At 32.8% G+C, this 21,779-nt stretch overlaps 1 protein-coding gene across 5 annotated transcripts in view; it reads left to right on the top strand.

Moving 5' to 3' along the window:
• LOC129938954 (RNA-binding protein Musashi homolog Rbp6) overlaps positions 1–21,779 on the top strand; it is a 77,405-nt gene that overhangs the window by 7,113 nt on the left and 48,513 nt on the right. For 2 of the 5 annotated variants that reach the window (XM_056046797.1, XM_056046796.1), the window contains exon 3: positions 2,536–2,580. The exons of 1 other annotated variant lie outside the window; for it this stretch is intronic. In XM_056046797.1, coding sequence (XP_055902772.1) covers positions 2,536–2,580 — 45 coding nt within the window. Of the gene's footprint in view, positions 1–2,535; positions 2,581–10,775; positions 10,907–17,232; positions 17,300–21,779 lie in introns of those variants that run through there. 2 more of the 5 variants (XM_056046800.1, XM_056046799.1) reach the window with 2 other exon arrangements.

Below are 21,779 nucleotides of genomic sequence, written 5' to 3' on the forward strand. Positions count from 1 at the left end.
GTCGTACTGTCAAGTACAGAGATTCGTTCTTTAGCCGTACTATGCGAATGTGGAATGTCTGCCACACTCTGTCTTTCCCAGCTATTGCAATATTCAGGAATTCAAAACCAATGTGCACCGACATCTCCTTTTAACCCCTCTCTCCCTTTCCTAGTGCTCACACTGTGTACATAATAAGGGTAATATACCCTTGAGTGTGCGCTTATCATAAAAAAAAAATGTTTATAATTTTAAAGCATTCATTTTAATAAATTAAAAACATTTGTTGTAGTTACACATTTACAATAAGTTATACATTTCTAGCAAAATATTCTCTAGAAATTATTTATATGACAACAAAACGTTTGTCGGGTCAGCTAGTAATCTATAAAATTTCACTCGTTTTTCCGTTGTAGGACACAAAAAAATGTCATATGTAATAAAATTTAAATATAGATAGTTTAATAATTGTATCATTATATATATATGCATTATGTGTAGACTAAAAAGTCTGTAATCTGTATGCGTTTTCGAACCATTTCCCCTGGCAAATATTAAATATCTTAATCGAAATTCAGGAAGCGAATAGTAAATGCATACATCTTTCGTTAAACATCTTTAAAGATAAAAAAGCAAACATTGCACTCCTAATGCTCGTGCCACAGAAGGTGTTCATCCATTGTGTATTTGATCGATTTCAATTATTCAATGGCACACATTTTTTTTGAAATCGGGCATTTAGGATTTTGGAAGAAAATACTAATAATTGACTATTTTTGTTTGTTGAGTACATGAATATGGATTATATTCGAATTATCTAAAATAGTGACACCACTGAATCATAGAAATCGATGCTTCAAGACACATGTATATAACAACAATAGAAGCGCATCCGCAAAGAGTATCAACAGAACCGGACCAAGTTTTGACTTTGGGGCACACCATATGTGCACCTCCTCCATGAACTTCAAACTTTGCCCTTAAATGTTCGTCGTATGAGGTAGCTCTTCCATCCATTATAAAATCCAGTAATAATGCCAGCAAAGGACACCTCAAAGTTTTTTGACTCAATGACAACTTAGTCAAAATTCAACTATCTTTGTGAATGCAAAATTGCACTACAAAGCTAGTCAATCCGGAACTGTCATATTAACGACAAATATAAATATATAAAAAAGAAACATTTGTGTTTTCAGAACTTTAAATAGTTTGTTTTCTTTTTAAATTTAATAAAACCAAATAGAAGATATAATATGATTGATTTATATTTGTATTTAAATACCGAAATATTCATTTCATTTTTAATTTTTGTGTCCTTACCGAGCAGCTGATTGTGAAACGTCACTTAACAAAAAACAGGGAAGAAATGTCAAAATCAAACATTTTTGCGTGTTTTGTATTTATGTAAAAAAGTGAACTTTGAAAATTAATTTAAAATAGAAATAAATATTTCCTAGCTCTAAAATTGCTATAGTTATTATTAATTTGCACATATCTATCAAATAAAAAAAAACGCGAGTCGAAATTCGTGCTGCGGTAATGGAAAGTTGAGCCCTTCTGTCAAAATGGCAGTTGATCATGCGTTTTCATTCAACTGAAAGCTAAACTTTATTACTATATAATTTATTTAATTTCTGCCAAGTCAATTCCGAAAAGAAATAAGTAATATAAGGAATGTTTTTGTTACTTTTTGTACTACGAACTAAAGGTAGAGGTTCGTGAAGTCAAATATTTGTGCCGTTTTTTCCCTTATAATTTTCACAAGAATCATTGTATATACTTTCCTTTTTTGAGAGACAAATTTATTGTATAGTTGATCAACGTCAATTTCGTTTTCATATGCTAGTTCATTCCAGTTTATGCATAAGTAGGTTGACTTTCTTGATTAATTTTTAGTTTGTCTCTTTTGGTGTTCACTACTGTAAAAATGTAAAAATGTGCACAGTGATCAGATATATTGGTCTCTATAACTGCCGATATTATGTAGTTTTTCGAAAATGTAACTTTTAACATGTTAATTCCAGTACACTTTTTGATAACATTCATCATGTATTTTGAGGATATAACATCAAAAAATTTGTTAGTCATTCATGTCAAAAACTACAAGTTGATCTACATATTTCATTCCGTGTGTTTTCATTAAATTCGGAAAGACTCAACCTAATTTTTTTTTAAACAGGTTGTATTCAGTAAACTGATATAAAAGTAGATGTGCAATAAATTATGGTTTTATTAAAAACGCATGCCTTAAGAGTTCCAAAGATTACGTTTAGGCTTTTTAATCTAAAGAAATGTAATTTTTATATACATATATGTATAAATGTTTTATTTAAATGATTGTTTCAATTACAAGCGATGGAAATAACTTCTAAGAAAGGAAAACTGATGGTTTTTGGTTTGTTTAATGTTTGTTGTTTAATTACATTAATTAGAGCATTATTCTGAACACAATCTTTCTTAATATGTAAATTGCTCAATTTTGTAGACGTTACTTTTTATATTTTAGTGTATACATTTTGAAATCAGCACACACTTTTCTTATTTTTTTAATTCCAGGTTTAAAACTCCAATTAAATCATTTGCCTGTCTAACAACAACCAGGTAAGCATTACTCCTAGAAAATGAAAGAAAACATTAAATCTTAGTCATTACTTTTCATTACAAATTAGTGTGTTCACGAGTACATACTTAAATTTATTATTTCTACGAAAAGTCTGAGTGTGCTACTGATGCGAAACGACATATTTGGTATAAAATATGATAACAGAATATGAGGCCAGTTATGGCTATCTTTGATACCAAAGAACTAATCATATCTATAACTTGTCAATATTAAAATGTTCTATTTTGATATATGCTTTCAATTTTTGCGGAAGTACGATGCTGCTTATAAAGGGTGGTCTAATCAATGTCTTATAAAAATAGACGCATTCAAATCAAAAAAAATTTCATGCACTTCCTGATATGATGGCGAAAATCATCTTTAGCGATGGGGTGAACTTTTATAACAGTCAATTTACTCAGAAGTAGAACTGCCGGATTTGGACAAATAAGAACCAAAAAATGATTGTTGAAAAGCTGATGCCTTAACAAAGAGTAACTATGGCGGCTAAATATTTTTAGCTCATAATTTTCATAAGTTTTTTTGCGATTAACATCGTTTTCTACATTTGTACCAGCCTTAATTATAAGCTCTTGATAAGGCTTTTCGTTTTTAAAATAATAGTTTTCACCTTTTATTTGTTATTTGAGGTTAATAAATTTTGATTTCCTTTTTATTATAATTTTAAATGGCATACATTTTTGTAATAAGAAGATATTGAATAAGAACAAGTTTGCTTTAGAAAATGCAGTTGAACTAATAACAAACGCCATAGCTTATCAGAGCATAACATAGGCTTTGAGCAACACATCTGATATAGTCGCCTTGGTATCCTTAGTGTCAACACTAGAGCATACAATTCTGAAAAAAAGATATTTTTTCTACATATGTAAGAAACTGCCTAAAATGACTCTAACACATGAAGGCGGCATGTGACAAGCAGAAAACGTTAGCAAAGACATCGAAAACGTTATAAAAAAGTTGGAAGAGACAATAGATACTACGAAATGGCGCAAAAAAATATCAACAGCTGCAGGAAAACTAATATTGCCAAAAGCAGGGAGGAAACTACTAAAGTAACAACCCTACCTGTTGCAAGAAGATGGAATGCTCAAACCGCTCACCTTCCAGGCCGCTCAAGAAGAAGCGGGAAAAGCGCTCTAGGAAGTCTGCAGCTCGTGATGAAAATGAAAACTACAATTTCCTCCAACTGGGAATATAAAAAAGAACAAGTCGACATGTACCCGCAATTCGGATATTAGCTACGCTATGTTCACAAAGAGTGCAGTAACGAAAAAAACAAAAGAGGAAGGTAAAACAGAAGAATATATACCCCACCAAAAACTTAAAAAACCGAGGAAAAGGAAGAAAAGATTAACGCTTAAACCACGCACGAAAGCCAAGCCATATTCATGGAGATGGAACTTTTACCGTATTCTTCAGGAAGTTGGAGAAAAGGTGAAACCCGAAGACACCGAAACATTGGTAAAAAGGTCCAGCAGACGCTTGATGAGAAGGCCAAAAATGAAACAGCTTGTCTCTGTATTACAAGCCGACATTGCCATCGTAAGTGAACAAGACCGTAATAAGGATGAACCGGATTTGCTCAGAACTGCTTTTACCAGAAAATTACTCATTGAGGGAAGAGAAGCAGAAACTGGCTTGCAGGGTCAATGGTGGAATGCTGACAATAGTTATCATACATCATTATCCTAATGAAAGAATAAAGGAATTCCGTAGAAAACTGGAAGATCTAGAGTATTTTCTAAATCGAACCGACTTCAGCACAAGAAGGCAGAAATGGGGTATGCGACGAAAAAATGCAATGCGTCTTAGGAGCGCTATTCCCAATTTATCCTGTTAGGCCACCCAAAGATGCTCTTGCTGACAACGCTGGACGCACGAGTCAACAGATGGACCGCGAAGGAAAGAAGTCACATCTAGCACAGTTTAGGGATTAATTTAAGGAACAGACCTGTTCAATATCTCCTACGACGATTTATTCGCGATAAATTTATGTTTTTTCGTTTTCTTGTTTGATCATTTAGATTCGACGGACAAAAACTGAACTCGTCCACCAAGCCAAGGTTGGTGTTCAAATCACCAGGGTGAAAGGGACTGGCTTTTATGCATCCAAGCGAAAAAGCATGGATCGCAGTTAGACCTGAATAGAATACAAGCTCAATACAAAATTTGTTGACCTCTACCTAGTCAACTAGTAGAAGGATAAGGAAGAGGCAGCATCCATATGAATAAACATAATTCTACTTTCTTTTATAAAGTGGTCCGATGCTTAGTTCTTTTGTGTTGTTTTGTGGTTAGCTATAAAGAGCCAAACATTATATGAGTAAGGTTTCTTTTTATAAATAAAATAAATTAGGTGTCGCAACAGTCCGTAGAGAACCAGGTCCTAGTGAAATACAACTCTTAAGAGTTTATATACCGAATCCGAACAGTTAATTTGAGAAAGCACTTTTTCATGACAAGAATTACTCTTTGAGGAATTATCAATTCCTCGCAAAAGGCAGTAACCGTGAAAAAACTTTAGATGGCACAGACAGGGATCGAATCCAAGACCTCTGGCATGACAGTCCAACGCACTTACCATCATGCCACCCGTTCTTTTTTAGGTTGTGAAATATTAATCCTTCAGCGGATATCACAATTGGATAGATGTAAACCCTTTCCAGCTGCCATACTGATTTAATTTCGAGAGCTAGGTTCTCATATTTCTTTATCTTTTCTGCTTCGGTTTTTTTTATGTAAGTGATCAGTGGAACTGCGATATCTAGGATAGCCGGCCATTTGAAGTCCACTGCTCGGTCCGTCAGCACTCAACATGGGTCTGCCCAGTAAGAATATGATCACCCCGTTCTAGTACTACTACTGGTTGATATTTGCTGTATCTGCATCATCCTGGTTTTTATTACCTTGTCTTGTATTGCAATTGCAAATCCTTCAGTTTCCGGGAATAGGAAGCTATCTATGAGCCATTTTAGGGAGCTGGTCTTATCTTGCTCCTCACGTAGTGCTTTCAGGAACTTCCCATAGAGACTCTTGTCAAGGTAATTTTTGTTATTGTTATTATTATTATTATTATTATTATTATTATTATTATTATTATTATTATTATTATTATTATTATTATTATTATTATTATTATTATTATTATTAGTATTATTATTATTATTATTATTATTATTATTATTATAATTATTATTATTATTATTATTATTATTATTATTATTATTATTATTATTATTATTATTATTATTATTATTATTATTACTACTATAATTATTATTATTATTATTATTATTATTATTATTATTATTATTATTATTATTATTATTATTATTATTATTATTATTATTATTATTATTATTATTATTATTATTATTATTATTATTATTATTATTATTATTATTATTATTATTATTATTATTATTATTATTATTATTATTATTATTATTATTATTATTATTATTATTATTATTATTATTATTATTATTATTATTATTATTATTATTATTATTATTGTTATTGTTATTATTATTATTATTATTATTATTATTATTATTATTATTAGTATTATTATTATTATTATTATTATTATTATTATTATTATTATTATTATTAGTATTATTATTATTATTATTATTATGTTCAAATGGTAGACATGTGCGTTCAAGAGGACACAAGTATCCACAGGTTTTTCTCAAAACCCACCTCAGTCTATGAACTTCTACTCCCACCTCCCCGCGGTGAACGTCGGGTGCCTAGTACCTCAACTGGAGATTGGAAAGTTGTTGGCGGCAGCAAACGAGAGAGGGAGGTGTTTAAACTTAGGCACCTCTCCTTATCCAGACAGCAGCGGACGAATTCTCGATACGAATACTTAGTGAACACCTTATAGGGCTTCTACGACTTATTCGGAGCCGAGACTTATAAGGAGCGATTTAAGTGTCTCTTCGTCCATGGAGGTGTACTAAGGATCTGGCCTGCATGTTGGGGGGTTGTGCCGTCGGGGTGACTTCCTGACTACGTAACAAAATACATTAGTTGCGAAGCACCACCAAGCCTCAGATATGGACGGATTCACTGTTGACAACCCAAGCAAACGAAATAGGGACAACGAACTTTGGATCTGTATGTGGAATGTTAGGACCCTTAACAGACCACGTGCAGCCGAGCAATTAGCGGAAGCTCTAAACTGCTGCAAGGCAGATATTACCGCCATCCAAGAAGTGCGATCTGATGGCCCGGGCAAACGCAAACTAAAAGACTGCGATGTATACTACGGCGACTGTTACCGAGAACAAAGACATCGTCTATTTGGGTGTGGATTTTACGACGAATGCCGGCAAGCGCAAGCCAAAACAAGGAAGTACTGTGAAAAGATTCGACGTTAGACGGCTACAATCGCAAGAGACTCCATGTCCTTTTCCGATCGAGTCTCTAGTAACCTCTTAATGAGTCCTATGCTGCCTGCACTAAGCATTGAAAACCAGTGGCAACATTGCGTTGCAGCCATCAGAGATGCCGCCTCTGAAGTGCTAGGTTTCATACGGCCACAACAGCGAAACCCCTGGTTTTACAACGAATTCCGGCAAGCATACAAAACGGCGCTGCACAGAAGAACCATAGCTGCTCGCGAACTCTACGAGCAGAAGAGGAGAGAGGAACACCGGCTTCTTAGATGGAAAAAAAAGAGAGCACGACAAGCGCTCGATCAATAGAGGAGATAGAGGGATGTCACATCAGGAATGAGGTTCGTAAATTTTACCAGCTACGTACCGAAGCCTGTAAAGACGATCAGGGGAACATCGTAGTAGAACCGCAGTCTATGTTGAGAATATGGAAAGACACTTCTCCAAATTATATAACGGCGATGACGAACCGAATTCCGCTGTAAGGAGGATAGGACCACTCAACCTAAGCGAAACAGATTAACAATTCCGCCTACCCGACCTCAAACAAGTGAAGATAGCTATATCTTAACTAAAGTCAAACAAAGCTGCTGAAGCTGATGGCATCGCTGCCAAACTATTTAAAGCAGCAAGCCATGACTTGGAAGGGACCATGCAGCAACTCATCTGCAAAATATGGTCGGAAGAAAGTATGCCCGATGAGTGGAATTTAAGCATAGTTTGCCCGATACAAAAAAAAGAAGTTCCTCTAAATTGCACTAACTACATAGGCATCAGTCTCCTTAACATTGCATATAAGATCCTTTCTGCCGTATTAAACGTCTGAAGCCGTTCGTCAACAACCTGATAGGTCCTTATCAGTGTGGCTTTATACCAGGAAAATCCACTATCGACCAAATATTCACACTACGGCAGATCTTGGAAAAAACCCAGGATCTTCAAATCGATACCCACCATCTCTTTATCGATTTGAAAGCAGCGTATGACAGCATCCATAAAGAAAAGAGCTCTACAGAGCAATGTCTAGTTTTGGCATCCCTGTCAAACTTATCCGTTTTCGCGGAATGACGATGGAGAATGCACGCTCCTCTATCAAGGTGGGAAAAGATCTCACAGATGCATTTGATGTCAAAGAAGGTTTTAGACAAGGCGATGCACTGTCATGCGACTCCTTTAATATTGTTTTGGAAAGTATTGGGCAAAACTCAACCGTCAACACTAGAGGCACAATCTTCCAAAGGTCCATCCGACTACTCGTATGCGCAAATGATATTTACATACATAATTGGAAAATCAAAGGGTGATGTCAGTGGACCCTTTTTGAACATTGCGACGGAAGCGAAAAAGATGGGTTCAGTGGTCAATGAGGGCAAAACCAAGTATATGCTGTCATCAAAAAAGGACACTGAACAACGACTACTTCGACAAAACGTCACCATGGACAGCTATAACTTTGAGGAAGTTAAGGACTTTGTCTACCTAGGCACCGCTATTACCACAGACAATGACACCAGCGCTGAAATCAAACGAAGAATAACTCCTGCAAATCGCTGCTTCTTTGGACTTAGAAGGCAATTGAGAAGTAAAGCCCTCTCTATAAGACACTCATCATCCCGGTTCTCATTAATGGCGCTGAGGCCTGGACCCTATCAAAGAAAGATGAGAGCGTCTTAGGATGCTTCGGGAGAAAAATTCTTTGGGTGATTTTTGATCCCGTACGCATAGATTGAGAGTGAAGAAGAAGATATAACGACGAACTGTACGGGCTGTACAGCGACACTGACCTTGTTAGCAGAATTAAAGTCCCATGGCTTAGATGGCTGGGTCATGTAGAGCGAATGGACATTAACGCTCCAGCCCGGAAGGTCTTCTAATCCAATCCCGAGGGACGGCACAGTAGAGGAAGACCGCGACCCAGGTGGCGCACTGAGGTGGGTGAAGACCTCAACCAACTTGGCGTGTAGAACTGGAGACAGCTAGCTAGGGACCGAGCTGGCTGGCGACGCATGTTGGTTAAGGCCCAGGTCCGCCCCGGACTGTAGCGCCACCTTAAGTAAGTAAGTATTATTAATATTATTATTATTATTATTATTTTTATTATTATTATTATTATTATTATTATTATTATTATTATTATTATTATTATTATTATTATTATTATTATTATTATTATTATTATTATTATTATTATTATTATTATTATTGTTGTTGTTGTTGTTGTTGTTGTTGTTGTTGTTGTTGTTGTTGTTGTTGTTGTTGTTGTTGTTGTTGTTGTTGTTGTTGTTGTTATTGTTATTATTATTATTATTATTATTATTATTATTATTATTATTATTATTATTATTATTAATATTATTATTATTATTATTATTTTTATTATTATTATTATTATTATTATTATTATTATTATTATTATTATTATTATTATTATTATTATTGTTATTATTATTATTATTGTTATTTTTATTATTATTATTATTATTATTGTTACTATTACTATTATTATTATTATTATTATTATTATTATTATTATTATTATTATTATTATTATTATTATTATTATTATTATTATTATTATTATTATTCTTTTTATTATTATTATTATTATTACTGTTATTATTAGTATTATTACTAATAACACTATTTTTATTTTATTAGTATTAATAGTAGTGCTGCTTAAAAATCAATTATTGAATTCAATTAAGGTAGGGCTTAGTGAAATATAAGTGAAATGAATTACATATTTTACGAAAAATACATGACACACCAACTTTTGCCATTTAAAGTTTGACAGTTTTGAAAAAAATAATGACGATTATTTTTTTGGCGTTTTAAGAAAAAAATAGGAGTATTTGAAAACAATAAATGATTCAATTTGTATTGTATTACAGTCTTTATTTTCATTTTGTATTGAAGGTGAAAGAGTTTTAGAAAACAAATGAAAGAACTTACTGTTGTATTCGTTTATATGTAATCGCTACCTGTGTGCAAATGTACAACGACTTGTAAAAGAAAAGTTTATTTACTATGGCAACCATATACAATCTTTATAACATCACATTCAAATAATCCAATTTAGTGTTCAACATTTTTGGGGCTTCTTTCGACGAATGCATAGTGGAAGGTTGAAAGTATGTTTACGTATGGGTAGTGGATCCACTTATGACTTTGACTAAAAAGTTATGAATAAACTTTCTTTCTCACATCTAAATGTATAGTAAAATTTATTTATAACTCTTATACCGTTACAAAAAAAAAAACAAGTTTCTGACTTAAGAAAGCCTTAATATTTGTAAAATAAACTGAAATCAAACTAGTCCATCTCAGTAATTACGATTTCTAGTAAGATTTATTTTAACAAAGTACTCTTGAACGAAGTTGAGAGATCAAAAAGTCTTTAAATAGCTAACAAAGTCAAGAATTCACTTGCGGGCACAAGTTTAGCAGCATCAAAAAAGGTTTAGATCCTTGGATTTAAAAATGTTACAGCACGTGAAATGCTTTATTGTATTTGAGGGATGGTTTAAGCTGTAAACGCTTGTTAAAACCCTGAACAAAGTGCTGTTTTCCTTTACGCGATTTTACTTTGGGGGATTTTCGTATTGTTTACGAACCTACACTAGCAAAGCTGTAACTCTCGAATTCACAAAAGCACAAGTTCCTCCCCCTTTTTAGTTTAATTTATTATTTTCCATTCATAACACTTCCGAAACAAACTTGGGGCGGCAGTATTACTTATTCATTAAAAAGCTATGTATATTTGACTACCTTTTGCGATTGCTTGCACTTATTGGCAATTTAATTTAATATTTTCTAAATTTGAAAATATATTTTTGCAATAGTTTAAGTTTGTGTTGTTAAAGTAACGGTGTAAACACAGAAACATGTAAAATAAGTATGTATTACATAAAATAAATATATTTAACTAATTCAGATGAGTTTCTTGTGTTAAGATTAAAAAAAAAGTTTAAATAAATAGTTTTAAGCTATGTTAACCGCAATAGTGAAGTTCTTTACCGGTTTAAAAATTAATTCATGCTCTACATACATATATAAGTACACATTCTTCTACTTACGTACATACTTATAAATATATAAATACTTTGGTTCTGACATGAAATTCTGATGGAAAGAAGTCGTAGCAAAAGTCAATAGCGTTATTGTGTGGCAATAAGAAAATACTAAGTCAAAATATCTTACTAACTATTAGCATTTTTTTTAAAACTTTGTTTCGAGTTCTCTTCGAAAACATTCCTATAAAGCAAAATTTTGTTGAAGAGCTTCACTTTTAGGTCCTTACGTTTCTTATTTGGGACAGAAACAAACAAATTTAGGGAGTACAAAGTGACCAACCACATTTTGGCATGTTATTCTATAGCTAAAGCTTTTTGTGAAAAATAAAATGTGGTTACATATTGCAAATCATTCTAACACATTTTCATCTATTAGCTGAGAAATTTGAATAAAAACGGTGGAAATTTTGGGATGTAGCGCCTTTAATAAACAAATTAATCAAATTGTATTACTTTGCGTGGATTTGTTTTTTAAATTGTGTAATGCCTGGCAAAATATTTAATTTTGTCACAAACCGATGTCGAAACAAACAGCAGACAATACAATTATCTAAACAAATATATAATATTCATGACGTGTGTTCGTAAATTAATTCTTTAGTTATAGCGGTTAAGTTCAATTTTTTGTCATGACGGGGTAAGAATAACATAGACCTTTTCTATTGTATCTTAAATACCTTTTTTTTAACAAAACTGACTTTTTTTTGTATGTGCTCAAGACATCATTTTAAATGTCTCCGATATTATAAATATCGGAAAAAATATTGCCGAGTGTGCAATACTTTGTTTGCGAATTAAAACTTTATAATCGTATATTTCTAGCGGTGCGTGTGAAGTGAAATTCAATTCAAATTTATTTTAATTAATTTAAATTTTGATTAATAACTAGTATAATATATAGTAATAAGTAAAAAAAAGTTTTTCCCAGAAAGGTGCTTAGTACTTGTGTTTTGTACCTTGTCCATTTGTGGTGCTTTTTGTTTTTATTCTGCATTCTTTTTTGATATTCCCATTCTTCCTTTGTTTGATTTAACTGACTTTACTTTGATTGCTTCATTTGAATAAATATTTGTCAGAGAAAATTAAACTTCTTCAGTGTCTCAGATAGCAAGTTCGTTACTTGGTTGACATTTTTACCACGCTCTTCAATAATGGACTAAATTATGCGTATTATCCAGTGAATTCGAAGACCGCTCTCCCGAAAAAGGGCACGGACAACTCCAGCCTGTCAAATCTTCGGTCGATAAGTTTTTTTTCTGATATTTAAAGAGAAGATCAGAGAAAAAAAAGCTCGATGCTACGTGCTGTTCTAAAACTGAGCAGGTTTTTCATAAGGAATCTATTGTTGTTAATGCTTTATGATATGTTTAACGGTAAAACGTAGAGCTCCTTCGGTTCAGCAGGGCTGTATTCGAACGGGATCGAATTGATAAGGGGAAGCTCGGCTTTAATCATTCTGTACTTCATTGTGGCTAGTCAGGAATAAACCCCGAAAAAAATGGAAAGGAAACAATCAAAACGAATAGATGTGCTGCTGTGGTTTATCTAGTTTTAAGTAGTTTATAGGTAGAATATGTCCTTGCAGTTAGTTTTGAGTTTTATTTTAAGGACCAAATTTTAAGCAGTAATTAAGTTTATTAGAAATACATTTTTTTAATTTCTAATAAAATACAATTAAAAAAATCATAGGGCTGAAAGGCCTTTGTAAGTTATGGTTAGTTAGGCTAGTTGTATGAATTTTTGTCCAGATTTAAGATTATTTTAAGAATGAAAGGTGTCGATGCACATTGGTTTTGAATTCTTAAATATTGCAATAAATAGGAAAGGCAGAGTGTGGTAAGACATTCCACATCCTCGTAGTACTTGACAGTACGACTGAAGTTGGGCTCGAGGGTATACTGATTAAAAATCCCAGAATTATTATTACGATTAAACTGTTTAAGGCAAGGGGCATAAACCGTTAAAATAACGGTAAAAAAGAAGGACACGAAACTTTACCAATTTAAATGCTCTACCTTCAGTAAAGTTCAGGAGGCTTAATCTAATAATCTAATTGTAGGAGTACCAGCCCAGAGATGGGAGTTATACTCAAGCTTTGGAAGTATATACGAGTAAGTCTAGTAGTTAACAGCCAGATCAGAGGTTTTCGTTGATAGAAGTGCCATCCATGGATAATAGCAAGGGAAGTGTATCTTTCTTTCAACTTACAAGACAGCATTGGATTTTGGAAGCATTAAATTCCACTCGGTTTTTTATTCCCCTGTTTAGGGAGAATTTATATCATCATATTTTTGTTACGAAGAAGCGGGATGTAAGTCTTAAACGAATATGAAAAGCTAAGGGTACTATTGTCAGCAATGTATGTTATTAGAAGTTTCAGACACCAAGATTATTAATACAAAATGAGAAAGAGTGTTGGAGATAAAACAGGGCCCTCAGTTATACCGGCATTTAGTTTGTTATTTTACGACTTAAATCAATACTATTAGTGAACGATCCTAAAGGTAATTATTTATCCAATGAAGAAGTGATCCATGAAATTAAAAGCACTCATTTTCGATAAGAGATCCTGATGCCAAACCCTATCAAATGCTTTTGAAATATTAATGTGGAATGCCTTGCCACACTCTGTCTTTCCCAGCTATTGCAATATTCAGGAATTCAAATCCTATGTGCACCGGCATATACTCTCAAACCCTTTCTCCCTTTCCTAGTACGCACACTGTGTCTACATAATAAGGGTAATATATCCTTTTGAATGTGCGCTTATAAAAAAAAGGGCAATAATCATACTTACTAACCAAACAATGTAAGATTTGCTCCACTGTTTGGTGAGGTTAGCCATGAGATCACCAGTGGAAAAGCTTACGCAGTGGTTCTTCAGAGCAATAGTGGAGATACTATCCGGACCAGGGGATTTATGTGTGTTGAGATCTCTTAGGACTTTCGCCCAGTACGAGTGCGAAAAAATATTGATCCCATATAATCGCTCTAATGCAGACGGAGTCATAAAAATTATTGTTGCTCTAAATGTAGAAATGGGAAATTATTTGAATTTGTTGGATTCGACATGATCGATGCACATTTTCAATTTCATATAATATGGAAAAGTTGGTGAACTAATTCATTGTTCAACCGAGGAGTTGAAGCTTCAATTTATTACAAACTACAAACTGCAAACAACAAACTGAAAACTCAAACTACAACTGTTAAGTTAAAAGTTTAAAGAGCCAAAAAGTCGAATAGTTGAATAATTGAAAGTTTGAAAACTTGTATAGTTTGCGTCTTTTTTTAATATTTAAAAATCTCGACCCAAAAATTGGTCTTGAAAAGTTTGTTTTGATTAAGACGACCAAGTTTGAGGTCGAAAATGTTCAGTTTGTTTCGACTTTTTGAACCATTTAACTTTTCAAAGTTAATATTTATTCAACTTTTTAAAGTTAATAGTCGAATGGTTGATATTTTGAAAAGTTGAATGGTCAAATGGTTGAAAAGTCGAATGATTGAAAGTTGGAAAAACTTTCAACCAGAATTTCAATGTTTGTTACTGGCAAACTGGCATGATTGAAAAACTCGACCCAAGAACTTGATCTTGAAAAGCTCGTTTTGTTTAAGTCGACCAAGTTTTAGGCAAAAAATGTTTACCTTGGATAGACTTTTTGAACCATTCAGTTTTTAAACCATGCATCTTTTATAATGTCAACCATTCGACTATTGAACTTTTTAAACTTTTAACCATTCGACTTTTCAATTTTTAAAACTTTGTAGTCGAATGGTTGAAAGTTTAAAAATTTGATTGGTTCCAAAAGTCGACCAAAACTGTTCTTACAAGAGATATTTTAGGAGCAGAAAAACACAACTTGACGATGGTGGTTTTAAGTGGTCAAGAGTAAATAGTTTATGTGCATAAACACGGACTTTCGCATAACACTACTAAAAAATAGTCCAGCGGTATTAAATCGCATTATCTTGTTGGCCAGTTGACATTGCCACGACGAGAAATTATTCGGCCAGGAAATGTCTATTGCAATAAAGCCATATTCGCTCGAGTTCTTGTTGAAGCGACATATTCTCCAAGTGGATTCCTTCAGCTGGACTTTATATGCAAGTAGGTAAATCACGATATGTGGCTGTGGCAGATTCACCGTAGGTTTTAAAAATGTTCATACGCTGTGCGATAGCGATCCAATTTCGTAAATGTCAAACTTTCAACTGAAAAAAAAAATATTGGTGTAACAACTTAGTTTGACAGATGTCGAATTCCAACCCTATACTCTTGAAGCGGCAAAATGGATATCCCGTTAATTAATTATGGGAATTTCTTTTGTGACTTAATCATATTGGTCAATGTTGAGTTTAGTTTAATGAAATAATTCTGTGTCACTTCAAGTGCATAATCATTAAAGTGGTGCCAATGCCCTGATTACGTCGACCAACACAAAATATACATTTGTATTGACATTTTACTACAGTTTAGGGAGTAATTATTTTAATGTTACGATAGAATGCATGTGCTTTTGCTAACATTGGATTTTCTTAAGTAAATGATATTAATGAATTTTGTTATTACATATGTTATTGCATCTCCTAAAAAACTTCTGCATTTAGCTCAGTCCCTAACTAGATGTCTCCAGTTACGCACTTTTCACTTGCGTACGCCACCTGATCTGCGGCCTTCCACTACTGCGCACTCCCGTGGGCGTGAGTTCGAAGGCTTTCGGCCGCGGAGCATTGGTTTGCATGACTATGTCAGGCGTTGGACTTTTATCCTTCTTGCTAAGTCTACGTGCGTCGCTGTACAGCCCGTACAGCTCGTCGTTCCATCTTCTCCTCCACTCACCTTCTACGATTATGCACGCAGCGCCATAAATTACAAGAAATAATTTTCTCTCGAAACAACTTAAGGTGGTTTCATCTGAAATAGCGACACTTACAACATAACTTTTTTCTTAGCCCAAAGAAACAGCGATTAACAAGAGTAATTCTTCGTTTGGTCTCAGCGCGGGTATTATTTCTGCATTCGTTTTGCCCTCATTAACCGCTCAACCCATTTTTGCAGCCTTTATCTCAATACTTACACCAGCACATCAAGCTGAGTTCTTCGGATTATGTCAATGACATTAGTATAGCTAGTAAATGGACAGACTTTTGATAGATAATGCGTCTTGTGTTGACTTGGGAGGTCTGCACTATTCTTTTAAACATGATATTGAAGAAATCACTTTCAGCGCAATACCTTGTCTCATGCCTTTTTAATATTGAAAAGTTCGGCGAAATGGTTTTCAACCTTTATAGAGAAGGGTGAATTTTCCATATTCATTCTGTACCAAACGATGGGTTTGGCAGGCATGCCAAAACTAGACTTGGCTCAATACAGTTCGTCTTTGTAGATGCTGTCATTTGCGGCTTCAAATCGATGAAAATATGGTATAGGTTCCGATTTTATGTTTTTAGGTTTATTTCAGGATCTGTTGTAAAGTGAATATATCATTAGGTGTGGTGTCATTTATAATTCTTTAATTATTTCTGTGCCACTTGGTTCTTCTATATTGCAACCGTGCAGAAGCAGACTTTTGTATGATAATTAAAATATAAAAACATTTTAACGAAAACTTACAAAATGCAAAGTTTTTGGATCAGAAAATCTATTGAATGTGTGATTAAATAGATGGCTTTTTTTCGACGTAAGCTGAAGTTGCGCAAGTCGGAAAGGTTTAATTCGATCTGTTAGAGATAATACAATTTAGTTTCTACAATGGAGCAGTGGAGTGTCCATCACCATGTGTTCGCGTGTGTATATTATTTGCGTGAATATTAATTATCCTATAATATAATTAATTATCCTATTATATAAAAGTTTTTCTTTTCCACATTCATTGCCCACACATTTTTGAACATTAAAAATAGTAGTAGAAAACTTAAATATTCATTAATGTAAAACAGTACATGTTACTTTGTTTCAATTGAAACTTGTTTTTTTTTTAAATATATGTAAAGTATGTAAATCGTTCCAAATAAAATAAAAAAATTGATTTGAATAATACACACTAATACAATATTTATAATCATAATAAAGGAAATTCAAAAATTGTCTTCCCTTGTTCTTCAAGAAAACCATTTAAACAAGCATTTTATGTTTTTTTTTCAGGTATGTACATATGTATTATATAAAATTCTAAAGTGAACATGGACTCAATGGCTTATACATTGGCTTGGTAAGATTTAAATTGTGTCTTAATTCTCCCTATTCTTTAGCCCAGTCAAAATATGTATACAATTTATCAAACCTACGAATAATTCACATATAATATACATATATTCAAGTTACCATAAAAAGTTATTAAGGTTTATTTGTTGAAAAATGTGAGATAAATGATCTAACAAAGTCTTACAGCTTAACTTTGTAGATTATGAGAAGTTATAGCGGCTTGAAAAAAATATCAAATGTCGATAACATCAATTTTTCTTAATTTGTGCATAAACGGTACTTTGTATTTAGAAACGTTTTAGGTAGTAAATGTAGTCTTAGTTTTTCTTTATCTGAAAGTATACATTTTTGAAGTTCTTTAGTGTTTTTTTATAAATTCTTTTAGTAAAAAATATATAAATAGTGTTATTTTCTTGTAGTTTTTATATTTAAAAAAAATTAACAATGGATTTATATTATGTTCTTGTGACACGTATTTACCACACAAAACTTTAAAACTGCATAAAACGCTAGTATAGCTCGATCCCGCATCCACTCGTTGCAGAAAACTAAGACACTTTGATAGTCAGATAGGAACTTAAATAAATATGAACAATACCTATGTGCTAGTAACGTCATCAGGGATGGGGAGCACCTACCGAATCCAAACGGCTAATTTAAAAAAAAAAAAAACATTTTTCACGACAAGATTTACTTTTTTAGGATTTGTCCATTCCTCTCAAGACACGGTACCCGTAAAAAAAGCTTTAGATGGCACAGACATGGATTGAAACTAAGACCTTTGACAGTCCAATGCACTAACCATCACGCCAACCGTAAAACCGTTAAATATCCTACATATCCTATTGAACCAATTTGTTGGTTGATTACCGAAGGCACAAAAGTTAAAAACAAACTTTTTTCCTAGATGAGCAGGAGTTGACATTTGGTAAAGTGCGCCATTTTGTCGGAGCGGCATCTCTCGCAATTAGCCTTTTTTTTTGTTGTATAGACGGCAATTGTGTTAGAAAATATTTTGTTCTTGTTTGTTAACTTTGAATTTCTTGAGAAAAAAAGATTCACGAATATTTTACCATACAAGACTCACTTGTACACACTTTAAGACGCTTGCAGGCTTGTCAATAGGTTGCTTGTTCCAGGTCCTTACATATCTGGGTTTCGTGTTAAAAAAAACTTGACTTCCTTGTGTACCAATTGCGACAATGAACATGGGTTGTCACTTTCCGCAGTAAGGATTTCACTTTTTCTAAAGCCTTAAGTAAGCATATAATTATTATTAATAATACTTCTAATAAGCACGTCTGCCACTTACTAAAATTGCTCAAAACAGAGAAAAACAGGTATGTATGTTTAAGTTGAAAGACTTTGTCTGTGTTTTTCCATGCATATGTATGTCATACTAGTTTAAAATTTCCTCAAGTCAACTGCACTAGAAATATTTCTTGCGTCTATGACTACAGGGCTGATTTTCTTTTTAAGATGGTTTTTGTGGTAAAAAAAATATGCAAGTATACCAAACTTTCTGCCTTGCAAAAATTAGTACAAAATCGTGTAACATACCAAGCATGACCATTTCATTCATACAAAGCTGAGAAAAAGTCTCAATAAGCAATAGTTTATGTTCAAGCTTCCCAAATAGGATAGCCCAAATAGGGAAAAATCTATTAAAACCCAAAGAGAACTCATAGTTTGATTCGAGCTGTTAAGAGATTAGGATAAGAGATTTATGTTTCCTTTGTTATAGAGTCAACCCCACTGAGAAAAAGCGGAATAAGTTTCAAAAAACTTAAAAGACCTGACACGGTGATATTCGATGAACCAAATTTGTACATGACAAGAAATTACAGAAAAAATACTAAAATGAAGGGTTCCTCGGTTCCAACGCTCGTTCAAAATAAAACTCCCTTTCTGTAAGCTCGATTGATAAAGTCAGTTTTCTTGCAGCAAAGTTTGCTGAATCTCTGCCCTGTTTGATTGAAAACTATATTCTTAACCATTCAATACAAGTTGTATTACATGATTTTAAGTCCGAAACTCATCAAATAAATGCTAGTGTCCCCCAACGCTCTGTTTTGTCTCCGACTCTATTCCTTATATTCATAAACAACCTTTTGTCTTCCGCTTCTTATCTATTAAACAGTTTTGCTGACGACAGTGCCCTCAGCATTTCATTGTCGTTTCCAGATTCACATCATTACCCCTCGGAATTTTAAAGACAGCATATGATATGTTCTTTAAATTCCGATCTCAAGCATTGTCCAATGGTCAATAATAAACCGTATAGAATTTAATGTTTCCAAAACTCAATGCAGTCTCTAAACTGATAAAAATAATAATAATAATAACAGAAACTAATGAACTTTCCGTACTCGTTTTTGCAAGAAAATCTAAACAACCTTAATGATCGTCACGTCCCCATGAAATTGACGACCCTGAACAAAGTTTTAACTTTACTCGTTTGACAGATACAGATGTCGTCGAGGCAATGCAGTCCATTAAATTAGGTGCAAAAGACCTGGATGGGATCAATCCGAAATTCTTGAAAATTGTACTTCTTCATATTCTTAAATACATAACTAATTTATTTAATTCTATATTAACCAGTTCTGGGTATCCGAGAATATCTAAATCTCGGCAACAATGTGTTGCTGAAGGAAATCAGACTCATCTTCATTTCTGACAGTTCCATCAAGGGTCCTTCAGGGTTCTATTCTTAGACCTCTATTATTTTCACTTTTAGTTAACGAGCTTCTTCGACTGGTTAAATCTTGTAAAGTTCGTATCTTTGCTGATGACATCCAATCATATTTGGACACCCTTTATCCAAGAATATCTAAAACTTTGTGTATTTACAAACGTGCCCTTGCTTAGTCAAGCTTTTCATCGGTTCTGCTGGGTGGCTCAGTTCTTGAATTTGTAACGTCTGCTAGGAATCTAGGTATTATTTTTAACGAGAATTTAACTTGGGAACACCATGCAGCTACTACAATGGCAAGTTATATAGTGCTTTGCGTCTGCTGCGGACATCCCAAAGGTTTTTCCTGTCAGTTGTAAGATGTTGTTTGTATGATCTCTTCTATTACCTATACATTTAGAGAACTTATTGGTAATTTAGCTTAATTTTCACGTATAATGCAGCCATATATATAGGCGTTTTTGTAACTTCTACTTTTTATTGTTACAAAACCCACAAAAATGTATTGGATATCTGAAGAGTACTTTATTGGTAATGAAAAGTTGTATAGGTATATCATTTCAATTCAATTCTATTCAACCAAATTCGATTACTACAAAATATTGCTTGAATACCTAAATATTGTTTAAAGTTGCCTACATCTTATAGAGTTTCCACCCAAAATTTATGGGGAAAAGCCCAATGATTACAGTTATATTAAACATCTGGAAAGTGATTTTTTCAATATTTATAGTTGAAATACCCGAAGGATTGCTTATTAATTTTTCTGTTAGTGATTCCAACTATATTTAACTGGTAACCAACAATAATTTTTGCTAAATTTGAAATCTTAAATGAGATTATAACTATTATTACTGTTGGAAATCCCCACTAGTTTTGTACATTACCATAAGGTGTTGGTATTGCACCCAAATTAATTGATAAAATACCATAAATTATTAATGCAGTGCATATAAATAATGGGATATTACCTAAAATTGTTGTTTGAATTCCCAATTTGTTTTGTAAATTTCCTTTAAATTTTGGGTTATCTCCTTAATGTGTTGATAAAATCCCAAGAAATATTGATTGAATGCCTATAAAAAATGGAATATCAACTACAATAATTTGATATTTCCAATTGGTTTTGAAGAGTACCTTTTTTATTGTGTGATTTTACCTAAATTTATTGCTAAAATCCCAACAAATATTGATTCGTTACAAATAAAAAGTGGGATTTTATCTATAATTATTGTTGATATTCTCAACTAGTTTTGAAGATAACCGTTTTATTTTGAGATTTTACCTAAATTAATTGATAAAATCGCAACAAATATTGATTCTATGCATATGAATATTTGGATTTTTTCTATATTTATTGTTGGAACTCCAAACTAATTTTGTAGCTTACCTTTGACTTTTTTAGTTTCACCTAATTTTATTGATATAATACCAACAATTATTGATTAAATGCGTATACAAAATTTTAACTATAGGTAATTATTGTTGGGATTCTTAACTAGTTTTTTAGATTACCTTTAAAAATTTGTATTCCACCAAAATTTATTGAACAAAATCCCATTTATTTAACATTTATTGCACATACGGACTTGGATTTAACCACAAATTGTTATTGGAATACTCCATTGGTTCCTTAAATTACCTTTAAATCTTGGAATTTCACTTAAAAGTAAGTTTAAGAAATTATTTTGAAGATATGAATCTGAAAAATAAGATCCTTCCAAAAATTAAACTATCAACAAATACTTACCTTATGGAATTTTCAACTTTGTAAATTGCAATATTAAATCTG

Source organism: Eupeodes corollae, chromosome 1, assembly GCF_945859685.1.
Source record: "Eupeodes corollae chromosome 1, idEupCoro1.1, whole genome shotgun sequence".
Taxonomy (NCBI): Eukaryota; Metazoa; Arthropoda; class Insecta; order Diptera; family Syrphidae; genus Eupeodes; species Eupeodes corollae.